We start from the raw sequence: 15,550 nt of genomic DNA on the forward strand, positions 1-15,550 counted from the left end.
AAATGCCTTTGCCAAAATAAGATTTTATTTTAAAGTCATTTGAAAAACATGGAGCAAGGAAAGAGACCTAAGACTGAATGGATGTAGATTCCAAATTCATATTCTTTCCTACCTCCACCAGTGGTCTTTTGTCATGCCAAAAAGTTGCTTTCTTTGGTAATTCCTATTTATTTTTAGTTTCCTGGAGAAGAGATCTTTTCCCATAAGCCATCTTCGTTTTTTTTGTACAGTAGAGCCTTATTTCCAGGAAACAGCGTGTTAGCTGGAGAAGGGTATTTCTTTAAAAACATCAAGGTAGATCTAATATGTTCAACAAAGTGGGGGGGCTCAGCCAGAGGTGACGTGGAAAGGTTCTGGAAAAACAAACAAGATTTGGGGCATGAGAGAAGAACCCTGCTCTGTTCCCTACTTTGATAAAAACGTCAGAGTCTCTCTGTGCTCCTTAAACATTAATCAGGCTGTTCTCAGATCACTATATAAATATATGTAATTTGTAAAATTACATAAGAAACGAGGTGTCCTGGGTTAATGAGAACAAAACAGTTGGTTGCCTACTGCTCCCCTGCGTAGATGTCCATCCAGGACTCCACTTACGCCCGACTGATACAGCAGCTAAACAGGGTCTGCCAATGGCATCCTCCAAACACTGAAGGAAAAGCTGCTGTTATCTAGTCTAATCCCTTTTTTTTTTCCTTACAGATGAGGAAACCAAGGTCCACAGATTTAAGATTTACCCAACCTGTAAATTCTCACCTCTAGTATTTGCTTATCATCTTGCTGCAACCAGAAATCCACATGGGGAAATGGCATCCAGGAATATGGTCCTATACGAAGTTGTTCTGTCTCTGCATCGTAAATACTAATCATCTAAAAAAGAACGTTTCAAGGATAGAATTTAAGGAATGTTATCAGCTTAAACCCTACCTTTAATGCAAGCTCCAGTGTAGTCTTGAAATTAAGGCATTTGTCTGGGTGATAAGCTTCTTTCAATTTTTGTCTCATAGTAACAGAAGCTGCTACTTACTGAATACTTTGCACCTCTCTGGTACTACACTTTGTGGGAAGCAGACATTACTTTGTTTAGTTCTAACAACAGTCCCGCAGGAAGATGGCATTTTTCCCATTTTGGTTGGAAACCTGAGGCTCAGAGAGACGGGCCCGTTGCCCATGGTCACACGTCCGTAAGTGTTAGGGCCAGGCCCAGACCCAGGTGTGTGTGACTGAAGTCCACACTCCTCACTGCTACATGAAACTCTGCCTCATTATTCACACCCCGAGTAACCCTGAAACTTAAAAGTGCACATGCCGTTGCCCCATCAAAAGAAGGGAAAAACCAATTTGTTAAAATGTTAATTTGCCAAATGATCCGTTCCCTGAATTCTTAAATGTGCCAATGGTAGTTTTCAGCTTCACCAGCAATGTTCAATTTTGGTTACTGAGACTGAAATATGTCCTGAATCTTAGCTAAATCAAGGCTGTTATGCTACTTGAGAGGCTGCAGAAGGAACCCTAACAATGTCAAAGGGTTGGCAGAACAGACCACTGAATCCAGATATTTCCAATGAAAGTGGCAGCATTTCGTAAGTGAGCAGATTTCTTTTGGGTGCTCTGAATGTGATTTCTATTTTTTTTCACACTTTAAGCATTTTAAAAGGATTCTTTCACCCATTCCTCAAACAACGTGTAAGTCTTAGGTTTTTATTTTTCTAACTTTTAAAATGAAGGTGTTACTTAATTAAAAAGCACCCTAAGGCAATCAGACTTTTAAAGTGATTTGATTATTCTTGGGGTTAATCAGTTCATCCCAGCAAACTGGTCTTCAGTTGCTTGGTCCAGAGGAGAGTGTGATCCTGAGGTGCAGAGGGGAGAAGGCTCTTCTTCCCCCTTAGCTCGCCTTTCTTTGCAGCAACTTCACTGGTAAAGTCCTTACAAAGTAAAAGGGGCTCGTTCTCTTTGGATCTGGGTGCTGGGTGTTCACATACCTCCCCAACATCTTCACGGCAGATAACTGGGGTCTTGAGCTTATAACTGAAAACGTTCATCTTTATTCTAAATGATGTGTTCGTGGTGGTTCCTGATCATGTACAACTTTAAAGAAGTGATATAAACTTTTCATTTCTAAGGTCTATAAAACTTTAGACTTTGGAGTTTGATGCCCCCCTTTTTTCCTTAACCCTGTAACACAAAGATGGTATCAAACTCACTGGTCCTCCTGTTAAAGCTCGTGCGGCACGTAGCTCCTCCTCCGGACCTCGGTCTTGGAAGGAGGCTCTGTAGATCTCCGAGGTTTTGATGTTGACAGCTGTGAGGGACAACAGGATGACTTCCAATTGACAAAAGCCACAAGGGTTGGCACAGTCTCACACTTCCACCACCACATGTAATAGAATATGGATGAGTCTCCCTCAGAGAGAAAAGAGTGGAAACTGAACAAAGTTACTCTTAGGTGTCTGTAGCGTCTCCCTTCCTGGAAAGGGATAATGCAACCCTTTAGCCAAACATCTCGCTGAGAAGAGCTGAAGCCTGAACTGGACTAGGTAAGACCTGGTTCCAAACCAAGGGCCCCCCCCCACAGGAGGTGCGCCATCTCTTCAGGCAGCGCGTGGCAAAGCCTCCCTGGTCAGCCCTGTGACCAAACACGGCTGCGAACATGGCCTGGGACTGGGGCCAAATCTGGTGTTTGTGTGTTGGTTTTTACTAACTATTTCAGACATACAAAGTATAGAGAATAAAGCAGTGGACACCCAGCCAAATAAATCAAATGTCACAGATACGGCAGGAGCCCTCTGTAGAGACAGCCAGGCTCACCCTATTACAGCCTTGGGAGTCCTAGGGGCTGTTACAGGAGGGAGGAAAGTTCTGGGTTTTCTTTAGCCTGGTGGTTGTACACTTTCCTTTGTAGGATCTTTGTTCTCAATCAAAACCTTAATTAGTTCCCTAAGTATAAGAAGATTCAAATTCAAATGCCCTGCTCCAGGCCCCACAGCACTGGCTGGAAAAAAGCAGAGAGGCCTCTTGGGGGAGCAGAGACCACTGACATTCAGCTTTCCCCTAACGGGGGTGATGCCTACACTTTATATTTGCTACCCTGTTTCTTTTCACAGTCTTAGGATTTGGATGTTTTCTCTATTTTGTAGATAAAGGTTAGAGAAGGTAAGCTTCTTGCCCAGCAAATAAACCGAGAAGTCAGGATCTGAACCTAACGCTGTGACACACTGACAGCAACGGGCTTACTAGCTGGTGGAATCGGCCTTTAACCGGAGCTTGTCTTGTCAGTGTGAGACCAATAAACCCTCCGATCAACACGCTACTTACCAATACCATAAATTACTGGAAAGTGGTTTTCATTTTCTTCCCGGTCATTTAATTCTAACACGTAAAAAAAAGAAATTTTAAGATCAATTTTTATGAAATACCGAACAATCGCTTTTTTTTTTTTTTTTTTTTTGCGGTACGCGGGCCTCTTACTGTTGTGGCCTCTTCTGTTGTGGAGCACAGGCTCCGGACGCGCAGGCTCAGTGGCCACGGCTCACGGGCCCAGCCGCTCCACGGCATGTGGGATCCTCCCGAACTGGGGCATGAACCCATGTCCCCTGCATCAGCAGGCGGACTCTCAACCACTGTGCCACCAGGGAAGCCCCAAACAATCGCTTTTATTTTCCATAAATAAAGGCCAAGAAGGAGCCCCCACTGCAAAAGGGGGGAAATCAGAACATGAAAGGGACTGAGTCCCTGTTTCCCCACTGAGCCCCAGAGCAGTAAGGTTATAGCAAACAAACTGCCTCTCCAGAGTCCGGGCCTCCCAGCGGCCTACAGGCGTGGCGGCAGCTCCTTTCCGGGATCTGGCCCCTCCTCCTTCCCAGGAGTACAGAGCAGACTGCTGAGAATCCCAAGGAAGGACGGAGGGGTTGCACTCAAGGGGGGTCAGGATCTCAACTGAGGTTGAGCAGGATTTGGAGTGGGGAGGGCGGGGAAGGCCATCCCAGAAGATATGGGAAAAGCCAGAAGGCATCAAAGCATTGACAAACAGTGCCGTCTACGACTGAGAAACGGATGCTGGGTCCTGCTTTAAGAGCAAGGGCAAAACATCCCCAAAATCTACAGCTTTGCTTTGGGAAAGATGGCAGAACTTACCTGTCACACATAATGTCACCAAGTGAATGTCATCTTCCTGTCTGTCAAATTCACCTACAATGAGAATTTAAAAACTGATGTCAAAAAAGTTCCTTGAGGGACTTCCCTGGCGGTCCAGTAGGTAAGACTCCTCGCTCCCAATGCAGGGGGCCTGGGTTCGATCCCTGGTCTGGGAACGAGATCCCACGTGCATGCTGCAACTAAGAGTCCTCACGCTGCAACTAAAAGAAGATCCCACATGCTGCTGTAACTAAAAAGATCCCGCGTGCCACAAGGAAGATCCTGAGTGCCGCAACTAAGCCGGCGCGGCCTAAAAGAAATAAATATTAAAACAAAAACAAAAAAAACAAAATCCATCTGCCAATATATAAGCCAGTTCTGAGCTGTGTGCAGTATTCAAAAGATTTCAGGCATTTGACACACAATTTAAAAAAAAAAGTTCCTTTAATTAGCAGAGCATATGCTGAACAAGTCAAGAAGGGGACAGAGAGTCGGATCCACTAGCCTTCCGGTCACAACCTGGCCTCTTATCAGAGGTCAGACCCACGTGAGCTGATGCCCAGAACCCTGCCTGCCAAGGGACAGACGTGCTCCTAGCCTCAAGCTCAAAGGAAACTTTGACCAAGGCTTTCCACTCTTCTCTCCATTCTGAGAGGTTGGGGGGACAAACTCATTCATAAGATTTTTACCCTTTTCCTAAATAACTTTTTTTCCTGATTATCAGTCATACAAAATTTGATTATTATGAAAAATTTGGAAAATACAGGAGAGTGGAAAGAATATGTGGGTTTTTAAAGATATAAGTGTATGGGCTTTTAATGCCCATAATCCTAGCAGTTAACATTCAGTATATTTCCCGCCATATTTGTCCGTGCACAGCTGAGCTCAGATGTAGAAAATTTTATATCCTGATTGTTTTGTACATATGTATTTTTCCATGTAATTCAAACCTCTTCATAAGTTTTTTTTTTTTTTGACAGTTTTGCTTTATTTATTTATGGCTGTGTTGAGTCTTCGTTTCTGTGCGAGGGCTTTCTCTAGTTGTGGCAAGCGGGGGCCACTCTTCATCGCGGTGCGCGGGCCTCTCACTGTCGCGGCCTGTCTTGTTGCGGAGCACAGGCTCCAGACGCGCAGGCTCAGTAGCCGTGGCTCACGGGCCCAGTTGCTCTGCGGCATGTGGGATCTTCCCGGACCAGGGCTCAAACCCGTGTCCCCTGCATTGGCAGGCAGACTCTCAACCACTGCGCCACCAGGGAAGCCCCTCTTCATAAGTATTATTTTTTAATGGCTATATAACTATTCCTCTACTAATGGACATTAGATTATTTTCAATTGTAAATAACATTCTACTTCCCATCTTTGGGCATAAATCTCTATGTACATCTCAGATTATTTTCTAATAATACATTCCCAGAAGGGGAGTTACTGGGCCCATGATGGACCATGATGCCAATGGCTTTCCTGACAGGTTACACCAAAGTATGTTCCAGTGCTGCAGGAATACACCCACCTCGCTGCCTCATGGTTAATCAAAGAACATCTTTTTTTTTTTTTTTTAATATTTGCTAATTTAACAGGAAAAATTGGCTTTTATTGGGGTTTTAATTCTCTTCAGATTAAAATGGACATTTCTGCCCAGAAGGTGGTTCTTGTTTTCACACAGTTCACAGCACTTGCTATTTTGGGATGCATCACCTGCTATTTTGAAAGAAAATCTTGTCCCCATCCCATTACCTCTAAGCATTTAGCTCTTTACTATCCAGTCTTTATGGAAGATTCCAAGCTGAGCAGTTTGTGTGGCTCCAAGCAGGTGCACCCCTCATAGGTTCTGTACTAATTGGGATTTTTATCTAAGCAAAAATAGATACATATTTTTATCAAATTTGAGGAAAAAAGTGAACTTACTAAGAAGCTGATGAGTCAGTTTTTGTGACAACTGCCTGTCATCACTGAAGCCGCCCACGAGGTGCACTTCCAGCCTGGCAAAGAGACAGGAGGTGGTCAGAGGCTGAACAGCACGGGACAGCATGTGCTGGGTCTGCTGTGAACTTTAGCTCTCGGCTCCCAGGCCCCGTTTACACCTCAGCACACACACAAGAACCCATGCGGCACACTGGGACCCTGCCCGGGTGCCTGGGGGCCGAGTGGAGCTGTGTCTTAACACCAACATGATGCCACCTCGAGGCACAGGGTGAAAAAGGCTGCTCTGGAAGAAGACAACCATGTCACACTATCGACCCGCCCCGAGCGGGATGCTTCCAAAACCTCTTAAAAGTCTCAGCCTAAGAGGACCTGGGGTGCAGAACTGGGAAGGGCGGGACTGACACCATCCCTGCACAGACGCCATCTTCTCTACCACCCAGCGTTGTGGAGAGATGGGTTTGCATCTCCGTTTCACAGAGAAGGAAACGGCGTCTGTGTCTAAAGCACATGCTTATCTACAACACCAGCTTTTCCCAAAGTGTGTTCCCCTGAACACTGGCCTCATGAAACAGAAAAAAGTGTTCTTGGGGTTAAATAAGTTTGGGAAGCCTTGCCTACTGCCCAAGGGAGTCACCATGCACAGCAAAGCTCCACGTAGGAAGCCCTACAGCTGGAAAGACCACACTAACTTTGTTAACCCTGAGTGCCCCATGCACACTTCTCTGCTAAGCCCTGGTCCTCAGCCTGTGACAACCTGGCAACCAGAGCTTGGGAAAGTGTGGCCGTATTTCACATCCCTTCTACTGACAGACAAAATCCTCCTGAGGAATGAACCAGAATCTTCTGCATCAGCAGCACAGGGCAAAGCATCAAGTTGCCTCATGACATCTTCTATCTCACAACTGTGTGCTGAGAATCACGGAGTTGGGCCCATGGGCCAGTCTGGCTACGTAACCTGGAGGGCCCAGCAGTCTGGCGACTGCACAAGCCACAAAGCCGTGAGGCTAGCCCAGCCTGTCACAGACCTGGCAGGAGAAGAGTTAAATTTAAAAACTGCTCTGTGTTACACTAGTGAAACTCGGACAGAGAGGCTGGTCTTTTAAACCCCTGGGATTCTAAGAACTTGCATATGACTAGACTAGTTCATTCAAATGAACTGCTGCCTTAGACTTCAAATAAGATGAGATGCCTGCCAGGCCCGCCAACGGGAGAGAAAGGGGAGAGGACAGGCGTGAGCACCAGCCAGGCCGGGGTCGTGGGCCTCCCGTTTAACTAACCCTGTGACTCTGGGAAGCTGAATCTCGGGGCCGCACACGTGAAACAGGTGGTCACGCTTTCTGTCACCGGTGAGAGGGTTGGGCGCTGTGGTGGACACCCAGGGCAGGCGTCAGCTCTCGTCCAGAATCCACGACACTGAGAACTGGACCCCCTTCCTCCCGGCCACCTCCGGCTCCTCCCCAGCCCTGTTTTCCTCAGAGCCCTGTCCATCGTTAAAATCCTGTTTTGCTGACATCTCCTTGCTATGGAATATGAGCCCTGCGGGGTCAGGGTTTGTCTACTCCATTCACTGCTATGTCCCTGAAACAAGTTCTAGTTCACAGGAAACGTTCAACAAACAACCGCTGAAGGAATGAAGAGATTCCACTGCTGGGGTGTAACAAGGCAATGTCCGCAAAATGGACATCTAAGAGGACATTACTGAGAACAGAACTACAGATTCAAAGTCAAACCCCCCCTCGTACCCACCACCCATTCACTCCCTCAGCAACTACTGATGAGGGGCTGACGCTGGGCCACGTTCTGCTCCAGGGGGACCAGGCGGCCACTGTGCTGGTGACAGGCCACGTTGCTGGAACAGCTGCCACGGCTGTTTCCTCTACGCGATGGTGTCAAGTTCCCAATATCACAAAACAGAGTAGCGTGGAGCTCACCTTCCACATTGAGTGTGGTCGGAAAAGGATTTTATGGAGTTCATGATCAAGGGGACCTCAGCTTTGGTGTCAGTTCCGTCACAATGTGTCAAGCAGGTAGCCCCATTACCTGAAGAACAAGGGTGAAACGACTCATGTTATTCCCGATGAGAACTCGGGGAGCAGGCCAGGTCTACGCCTGTCCATTCGGACCGCCTCATCTTTGAACAGCCTGTAAAAGGAAAAATAGAGACGTCTGGGCTGCCCAGCCAACCCATCTGACCAGGGCCACAGGGAGGGGCCATGCAGATGGAGAAGAGGTAAGCGGAGCCAGGAAACGCAAATCGAGAAATTCATGGTCCCACGTGTTGGGTCCGTTTAAGTTAACGGTTTCCTTCATCTCTCTCATCATACCTGTGTGCCTCAGGACCACAATGTGACAAGTGGTGGCATCATCAGAACCCAGAATGGAGATGGAGCCTGTTTAAAAAAGAAATAAAATAAAATATCCAGTAGCCTTTGGGGATAACGCCCAATTCACTGCTTCCTAACCTACCATCCTTTGGGGAGGTCACTGCAAGCTCTCTTTGCTGAACATACAGAAGGCCCTGGGGTCCCACTTGTTGAACAGACTGACCTCTGAGAAGTCTGGCTCTTTCCTGTTTAATTAAAAAAAAAATAAAATAGTGATGGAAATTAGTGAGGATTGAGTGACTAGAGAGGTGGAGAGAGCCAAAGTGTGCCCTACGTGGGAAACACACACTCGTGAGGTCTGAGGTGTGTGTATTATCTGACAGAAAAGCTAAAATAAAAAGGCAGCAGCAGTAACTACCATGTGGAACAATGTGAAGGAAACAAGGAAGTTCTGTTCTTTTTTCACCCTACAGAACAAGACCCTAGTACCTATGAAATAAGATGCAAAAATCTTTTCCCCATTCTTTACAATTGTAAAGAGAATCAGATCTTATGGACTAGTGGATTGGGTGGCTCAGAAATCACAGACCTTTTTCACTTTCTTTAAAGAGGAGGAGGGATCCAGACCATACCTATCTCCTAATCTAGTAATTCCCACCTCTGGAAATCTGTACGGTGGAAATAACCCAAAATGCACTCAATCCCTGTGTTATCGAGAATGGCACAAAGCTGGGGACAACCACAGAAAAGGCAAGTAAATTATGCAGAACCAACTCACAACTGCTAACTGCACAGTCATGAAAAATGAAGACTATGGGAAAAGAGTTTGGAAATGTAAACTGAAGGGCAAGATTCGAGTAAAAAAAGAAAAAATTTAAGCTGCAAATATGCTGTTAATACAACAATGCTAAAAATGTTGCCACATATAGGGAAAAATACTGGAAGGAAATTCACCAATATAACCAAGATTGTGTTAGAACAGGGCAAACACAAGTCATTTAACTGTCGCTCTATTCTCCAAATGTCCTATGATGTAATTATGTTATTAAAGTAGAAAACCAAAAAGGAGCCCTCATAAATAAGCAAATTTATGAAAAGATAGGTTAATATTAGGTGTGAAAATTCTGACTAATTGAATATTTGTATAAATTATTAGTAAGCCTGGGGGGAAAAAACTCAGGTGGTTAATTCTTTCATGAGAACTAAATTAAACTTTTTTTTTTCAAAAACATCAAATTGAGGCATCACTAAAATGTTTCATAATTTTCTTACTTGCAACAAATAAACTCAATAAACAATTTCCTAACCATATGTGCAAATACAGAGCTTGTGTAACTGTCTAGACCAGGGAACATTTTTATGGTCTTACACTGGCTTCTGGCCATTCCTCACTGTTGGTGCTAATTTAGGTTAGTACTTGCTTACTTAACAAAATACAAGAGATGTAAAAAAACATGACGATACGCTTGATGAGTTCTAGAGGGTTCTCTTTTAATAAACTTTCATTAATTGGAAACAAGGCAGCAGTTATAGTGAGACTGGCCCCTCCATTTAAGAAAGGAACTAAGTTGGGATTAGCAGATGCAAACTATTATATATAGGATAGATAAACAACAAGGTCCTACAGTACAGCACAAGGAACTATATTCAATATCCTGTAATACACCATAACGTAAAGGAATATGAAAGAGTATATATATGTAACTGAATCACTTTGCTGTACAGCAGAAATTAACTCAACAATGTAAATCAACTATACTTCAATAAAAAAATTTTTTTAAAGAAGAAAGGAACTAAGGCCTGAGTGAAGTGCAGTGTGTGACCGGACGGCGGAGTCAGGGAGAAAGAGATGCAGCCAATTGTGCAAAAACTCACAACACCTCAGAGCAGTAAGCACTTTTCATTTTCACGCCATTTCTCACCTTAATTCAAGATAAGATAAAGGAGAATGCAGAATTTCCTTTCTATTATTCCTTTAATACTTACCTCTTTTTGTTCTTTTCGGGGAGGGGAGGGAGAAGTCAAGGCAAATTTTTACCACTCGTTTTCACAACTTGGTCACCACCCAAAAGCAAAGCTATTTCTGAGAAATGAATTATCACTTGCGTGCCCAAGACCAAAAATCACGTCTCTCATCGACACAGCTCCTACTATTTCCCAGAGAAACAGAAGCACAAATTATCAGGAGAGAGAATGGCCAGAAAGTGAAAAGAGCAACGTTGCTTTGGTCTTTCACTTTAAAAAATGAAAAAAGGTTAGCCAAAGTTCTCCTCTGTGGAAAAATACACAGTCCTACTTTATAAACTCGCATCCTTTCTGAAATAAAAGCAGTTGTTTTCTGAACTTTTTCTGAACTTTTATTATTCGCTGGACGCTCAGATTCACGAAAAAATATCTTTTCCCTCAGTCTCTCCTGCTGCGGCTCATCCTCATTTCCCAGTCCCTATCGGATGGCACTGTTCTCTTAACCCAGGGGTCAGTACACTTGTTTCAGAAAAGGGCCAGACAGTAAGTATCCTGGGCTTTGCAGACCGCGTGGTCTCAGCTCCTCAGCGTGAAAGCAGCATAGACGACACATGACAAGTGGCCGCGGCTGTGTCCCCAGAAAGCTACTTATGAGTGACAGTGAAATTTGAAGAAAACGGGAGAGCAAGTATGAGAGCGCCGCCGGGCGCAGATCTCAGAACTGAGCCTTCTTCCCACCCGTCGGGCGCTACCTCATCTCAGTCCTTTCCTCCCTTACACCTAATTCCTGCAATATAGTGCCCAGGGGCCTCTCCCTGAGCCAGTGACCTGGGCCTTAGGCTGAGCTTCGGTGCTCTGTGCCCTCCTCTGGGAAACGGGGCTGATGACGGCCACTCCTTAGGCTGTGGGAGGATTAACTGACAGCAGGTCTGTAGGGGGTGGCTGTCAACATTCCCCACCTCTGGTCCCCTGTCCTGACCCCGCTTTTCTGCTCAAAAAAACCCTTCTGAGGAATAGTTACAGGGGTTTATAAAGGTTTAGCTCTGTGAATGTTCCTAATGGGGAAAGAGCATAAATATCGCTCATGCTTAAAGGCAGGAACGAAGTGGAATTCCATGGGACTGTTTCTCAGGAGACCGCAGGACCAGTCCCTGAGCGTCCAGTGACCGGTAAGAACAAAGGCTCTAGACAGCACCGCCCAAGGGCGCTTTCTGCGGCGATGGCAAGGATCTGCACCTGCCCTGTCTCATACAGCAGCCACCGGCCACACGTGGCTGTCGAGCACTTGAAGCGTGGCTAGTGTGACTGAGGAGCTGATTTTTAAATTTGAATTAACTTAAATGTAAATCGCCACATGCGGCCAGTGGCTAGTGTATTGAGCACTGCTGCTCTAGAGGCAAAGGCGGATCGCCTGGGTTGCGATCCAGGCTTCACCACTCACAGGATGTGGGATCTTGGGCAATTTACTCCACCCTCTGTGCCTCAGAGTTCCCATCTGTAAAATGGGAACAGCAGCAGCACCTGCTCCCTAGGGCTGGGATGCTCAGCAAGTTCCACTGCATTGCTGTCACCGTTGCTGTTGTTACCATTATCCTATGCTAAGTCTAGCTATGGACAGGCTTGTAAGTGCTGCTACTGCATGCTCACAACCTACTGTCACATGAAAAAGACACATTATAGAACAGAATATATAGCATGCTATCATGTAAAAAAGTACAGCAAAATGTGAAGCATGGTTGTGGTCACAGATTCTGTTTTCTTCTTTTTGAGATTTATAATTTCTATTTTCTTACCAAGGGGACACTACTTGTTATTAAAAAAAAATTATTAAACCTTTCATTTCTCCACATTGCACGTCAGCTGAAAGATCCATCTAAACCCCTGCCACCTAGGTACGACCTACCTCTCCCGGCTTATCTTCCACTCTGCCCCTTCTGCCCCCTCTGCCAGGGAAACGGGCCAGTCCACCTGCCTTCGGGGCCTTCCCCTCCCGCCCAGGGGCCACGGGGCACAGTCCAGCTTGCTCAGCTAGAATGCCCTCCCCCTCTTCCCTTAGGCTGCTGAGATGGAAGTGCCCCCACCCCCGCTCCCCCATTCCTGTAAGGCAAACTAGTCCCCACTACACAGCATTTCTAGGCCACATCTCCCCAAAGAGGCCAAACCTCCCTTCTAGGGGGCCAGCCGCCCTGGTATCTCATCTCATTCCCCCCTCTCTACACACTTACGGGGCTGCCTTGGACACTGATCTAACTTTTTATCATAGAAAATTTCAAGCAGGCATAAAAATAGGGTGCCACCTATATTCTTTAGGCAGCTGCAATTTTTCTCCCTTGGTGAGTCGTACTCCCAACCGCACCAGTTCATGGTGTGGCAGTGACACAGTACAAGGAAAGTGCTTAACACTTAACCTAGTGTCTGCTAGGTGCCCAGTATGTGTTGGCTAATATTATTGTTTTCTTGAAATGCAAGTTGAGAATCACACAGAGTTGTCCTCTTTTCCCTGTCAGTAACACCCCCCCCCTCATCTTTTGGGTCATTTTCAGGGGTCATTCTGCTCAGACATTTGTGTAACAAATATTTACAAAGCACAGATTCACTGACAGGGACTGCCCTAGGCTCTGAGGATACAAAGACACACTGTCTGCCTTCAGGAAGCTTACATTCTGGGGGAGAGACCAAAGGAAAATAAACAAAACAAGCATGCAGACAAAATCACCCTGCAACTGTTACAGAAGAAAACCCAAAAATACCTTCCCTAAGCCTACAGACTCAATCAGGTTCCCCGGCTTCACTTTGCAGAGTGAAAAGGAGCTTTTTTTATTTTTCCCTTTATGGCACTTAATTAACAGTCACGGTATTTGAGCCACCCTGTGATTAAAAACCATCCCCACCCTATAAATGTCCTGATTGTGGGGAAAGAGGCAAACACCACAGGCAACGTACATTAGAGGCTCAACATGAATCTCTTAAATCAATGAAATGGTTGATTTCCCCTTAACTGGATCTGGGGCAAGTGGGAGGTTTGGTTCGGAATTTTTTTTTTTTTTTTTTTTTTTTTACAGTAAGAACCCTTTTCTAAACAGTCTCTGCATAAGCTTGGACTAAGGGTTCAGAGGTCCATCTAAGGACAAGAGCAGGAAACAAAACAAAAAACCCTTCCATAGGGTGTGGTTCCTCAACACGCCCCAGCTGGGTGAAAACGGCCCTTTCTTCCGACTGAAACTAACCGGGAGCCCCAGGCCCCGGGTCTAGAAGACTAGGCGACCCGCCAGGATGTCCCTGCCCACCCCAGAAAACCTCCTGCTTCCTGAGGACCCAAGGACGATGCCGCGCTCACCACGAGTGGGGATCCCCGGCGAGGGAGCAAGGGCGCTGCCCAGATTTGCCTAAACGGGCCAAGTCCGGGTTGGAGATTGGGACCGCCCTGTCTGGAGAAAGGGGGTCCCGGGGTGTCCTCAAGCCGCGGTGCTGGGCGACCCTGGACAAGTCACCTAACCTCTCTGGGCCCCCGTTCCCTCCTTTGGAAAAGAGGGGCCTCAGCAGATGCCCTCTAAGGTCCAAAGAAGGTAAAAGCTCCACAGATGCCTCAAGCGAGGGCAGAAACTCTGCTGCCGGCGGCCTGGGCTCCGGATGTGCCGATAGCACCTCCGCTGCGCCAAGTTTCGAGCCTGATTCGGGGAGAGCGGGTGGTGGCGGCTAGGTGAGGAGGGCTCTGGACCGCCTGCGGATTCCCTCGGGACCGCCTCGAAGCCCCCCGCCCGGGCCCTGCTCACCTCCAGAAGCGGGTGGGCTCGGACGAGGTCCCCAGCGGACTGCGGCAGCCTCACTCGCCGCCCCTCCACGAGCAGCGGCATCGCGGAGGCGGCCGCCCCGGCAGGCCCAGGGAGGCAGCGGCCTCCTCAGCCGCGGGCCGCCCGCCGCCCGCCGCCCCTGCCCCCGCCCTCGCCCTCGCCTTCGCCCTCACCCTCACCCTCTCTCTCGGGCCGCCCCGCCGCCGCGCCCAGCCGCGGGTGCCACCGGGAAGTGGAGTCCGACGGAAGCGGTGCAGCCCCAAGAGGCTGAGGAAATCTATGGGGGGCGGGGGGCGCATGGCCCCCATGGGAAACGTAGTCCAAACGGGAGGGAGTGGCCCGCCTCCGCTAAGGGCCCTGGGAAATGTAGTTCTGAAAGCGTGAGGGAGGAAGAGGGAGTGGACGAGCTGTGCTTATCGCGAGGGCCCTTACCCTCAGGGCCAGGCTCACATTTCAGCCAACCAGGCCTGAGTGCGGGCTCTGGGGTCGCCGCCTGCCTAGGTTCTTATCACGGCTGTACCACTTCCCATAGTGACCTTGAGCAAGTTTTCCGAGTTTGCGAACCTGCCGTGCTGCTCCATAGGATTGTATTTAATAGTAAACACAACCTGTCTTAAACTGGGAAAATGGAGCCTAAAGTTTGCTAGCCCCACACATTCAGAAATCATTAGTAACACTTGGTGCTTGACATTCCGTAGGCACTCATAGATGGGCTAAGAACCCTGGGAGTAAAGATCAGCAAGATACCCTACAGACCCTACTGAGGACAGGTACCCTGGCGTGAGACTTCTCACCTTATTTGAGTTTAGAATAGTTTTAGCTATTCTAAAACTTGGAAATATTACCCAAATAGATCCAACTCCATATTAACAAAAATAATTTTACAAAAGACTGGTGAGACGAAAAAGAGGCCCCACTTCACACAGAGCAAAAACTATGTCTATAGGATGCTGTAATAAGCACTGCCTGGCAGGTGGAGCCCTCTGGCCCCTCCCCTCCAGTTGAGATTAAGTTGGTACCAAGTAGGTAATACAGGTGAAACGGAAGTTATCTTTGCCTTGAAAAGACCTTTCCATGAAAGTGCTTCCAGCTTAACTAGACTTTCTCACAAGGTAACCAAACAGCTGCCTTTACGTGCATTTTCATCAAATCCTCACAACCATAAAGTAGGTATTAGTAATTTCCACTTTTATTTTCAAAGTGGAGCTCAGAGAGAGGCTAGGTAACTTGCTCAAGGTCACACAGCTGATTAGAAAAAGACAGGTCTGACACCCATGACACTGGTCCTTTCACACTTGTATGAATTAGCCACTTCTCATTAAAGAAGACCTGCCCATAGCAGACAAACAAAATGATGGACCCTGGAATTCCTACCCCAGTTGAGAACCTACTTTTGAGTAAGAGGGATAGGAA

General features: G+C 47.0%; 2 protein-coding genes across 4 annotated transcripts in view; one reads left to right on the forward strand and one right to left on the reverse strand.

Moving 5' to 3' along the window:
- PDXDC1 (pyridoxal dependent decarboxylase domain containing 1) overlaps nt 1-835 on the forward strand; it is a 53,590-nt gene extending 52,755 nt beyond the window's left edge. Inside the window, exon 24 of the mRNA XM_082644217.1 lies at nt 700-835. Coding sequence (XP_082500343.1) covers nt 700-759 — 60 coding nt within the window. The 3' untranslated portion in view covers nt 760-835. The remainder of the gene's footprint in view (nt 1-699) is intronic.
- Nucleotides 8-14,296, reverse strand: NTAN1 (N-terminal asparagine amidase). Of its 3 annotated transcripts, XM_082644219.1 has the most exons (10): nt 14,120-14,296; nt 8,524-8,626; nt 8,382-8,447; nt 7,989-8,097; nt 6,040-6,113; nt 4,135-4,188; nt 3,316-3,369; nt 2,205-2,302; nt 754-867; nt 8-353 (listed from the first exon to the last, which is right to left on the reverse strand). In XM_082644219.1, the coding sequence occupies exons 1-10, from the start codon at nt 14,198-14,200 to the stop codon at nt 174-176; spliced, it is 933 nt and encodes a 310-aa protein (XP_082500345.1). In that variant the 5' UTR covers nt 14,201-14,296; the 3' UTR covers nt 8-173. The 3 variants fall into 3 exon arrangements, with proteins under 3 accessions (XP_082500345.1, XP_082500347.1, XP_082500346.1); XM_082644221.1 differs by lacking the exon at nt 8,524-8,626 and having other exon boundaries at nt 14,120-14,291; XM_082644220.1 differs by lacking the exons at nt 8,382-8,447; nt 8,524-8,626 and having other exon boundaries at nt 14,120-14,248.
- Between the last annotated feature and the right edge of the window lie 1,254 nt (nt 14,297-15,550).

Source organism: Mesoplodon mirus (genome assembly GCF_964341445.2).
Source record: "Mesoplodon mirus genome assembly, chromosome: 15".
Lineage (NCBI taxonomy): Eukaryota > Metazoa > Chordata > Mammalia > Artiodactyla > Ziphiidae > Mesoplodon > Mesoplodon mirus.

Coding starts and splice junctions, on each gene's coding strand:
- NTAN1 (XM_082644219.1), bottom strand. CDS start 14,200: ATGCCGCTGCTCGTGGAGGGGCGGCGAGTGAGGCTGCCGCAGTCCGCT. Junction 8,448..8,523: donor AGTGACCTCCCCAAAGGATG/GTAGGTTAGGAA, acceptor TTTTTTAAACAG/GCTCCATCTCCATTCTGGGT. Junction 6,114..7,988: donor GACCACACTCAATGTGGAAG/GTGAGCTCCACG, acceptor TCTCTTTGCCAG/GCTGGAAGTGCACCTCGTGG.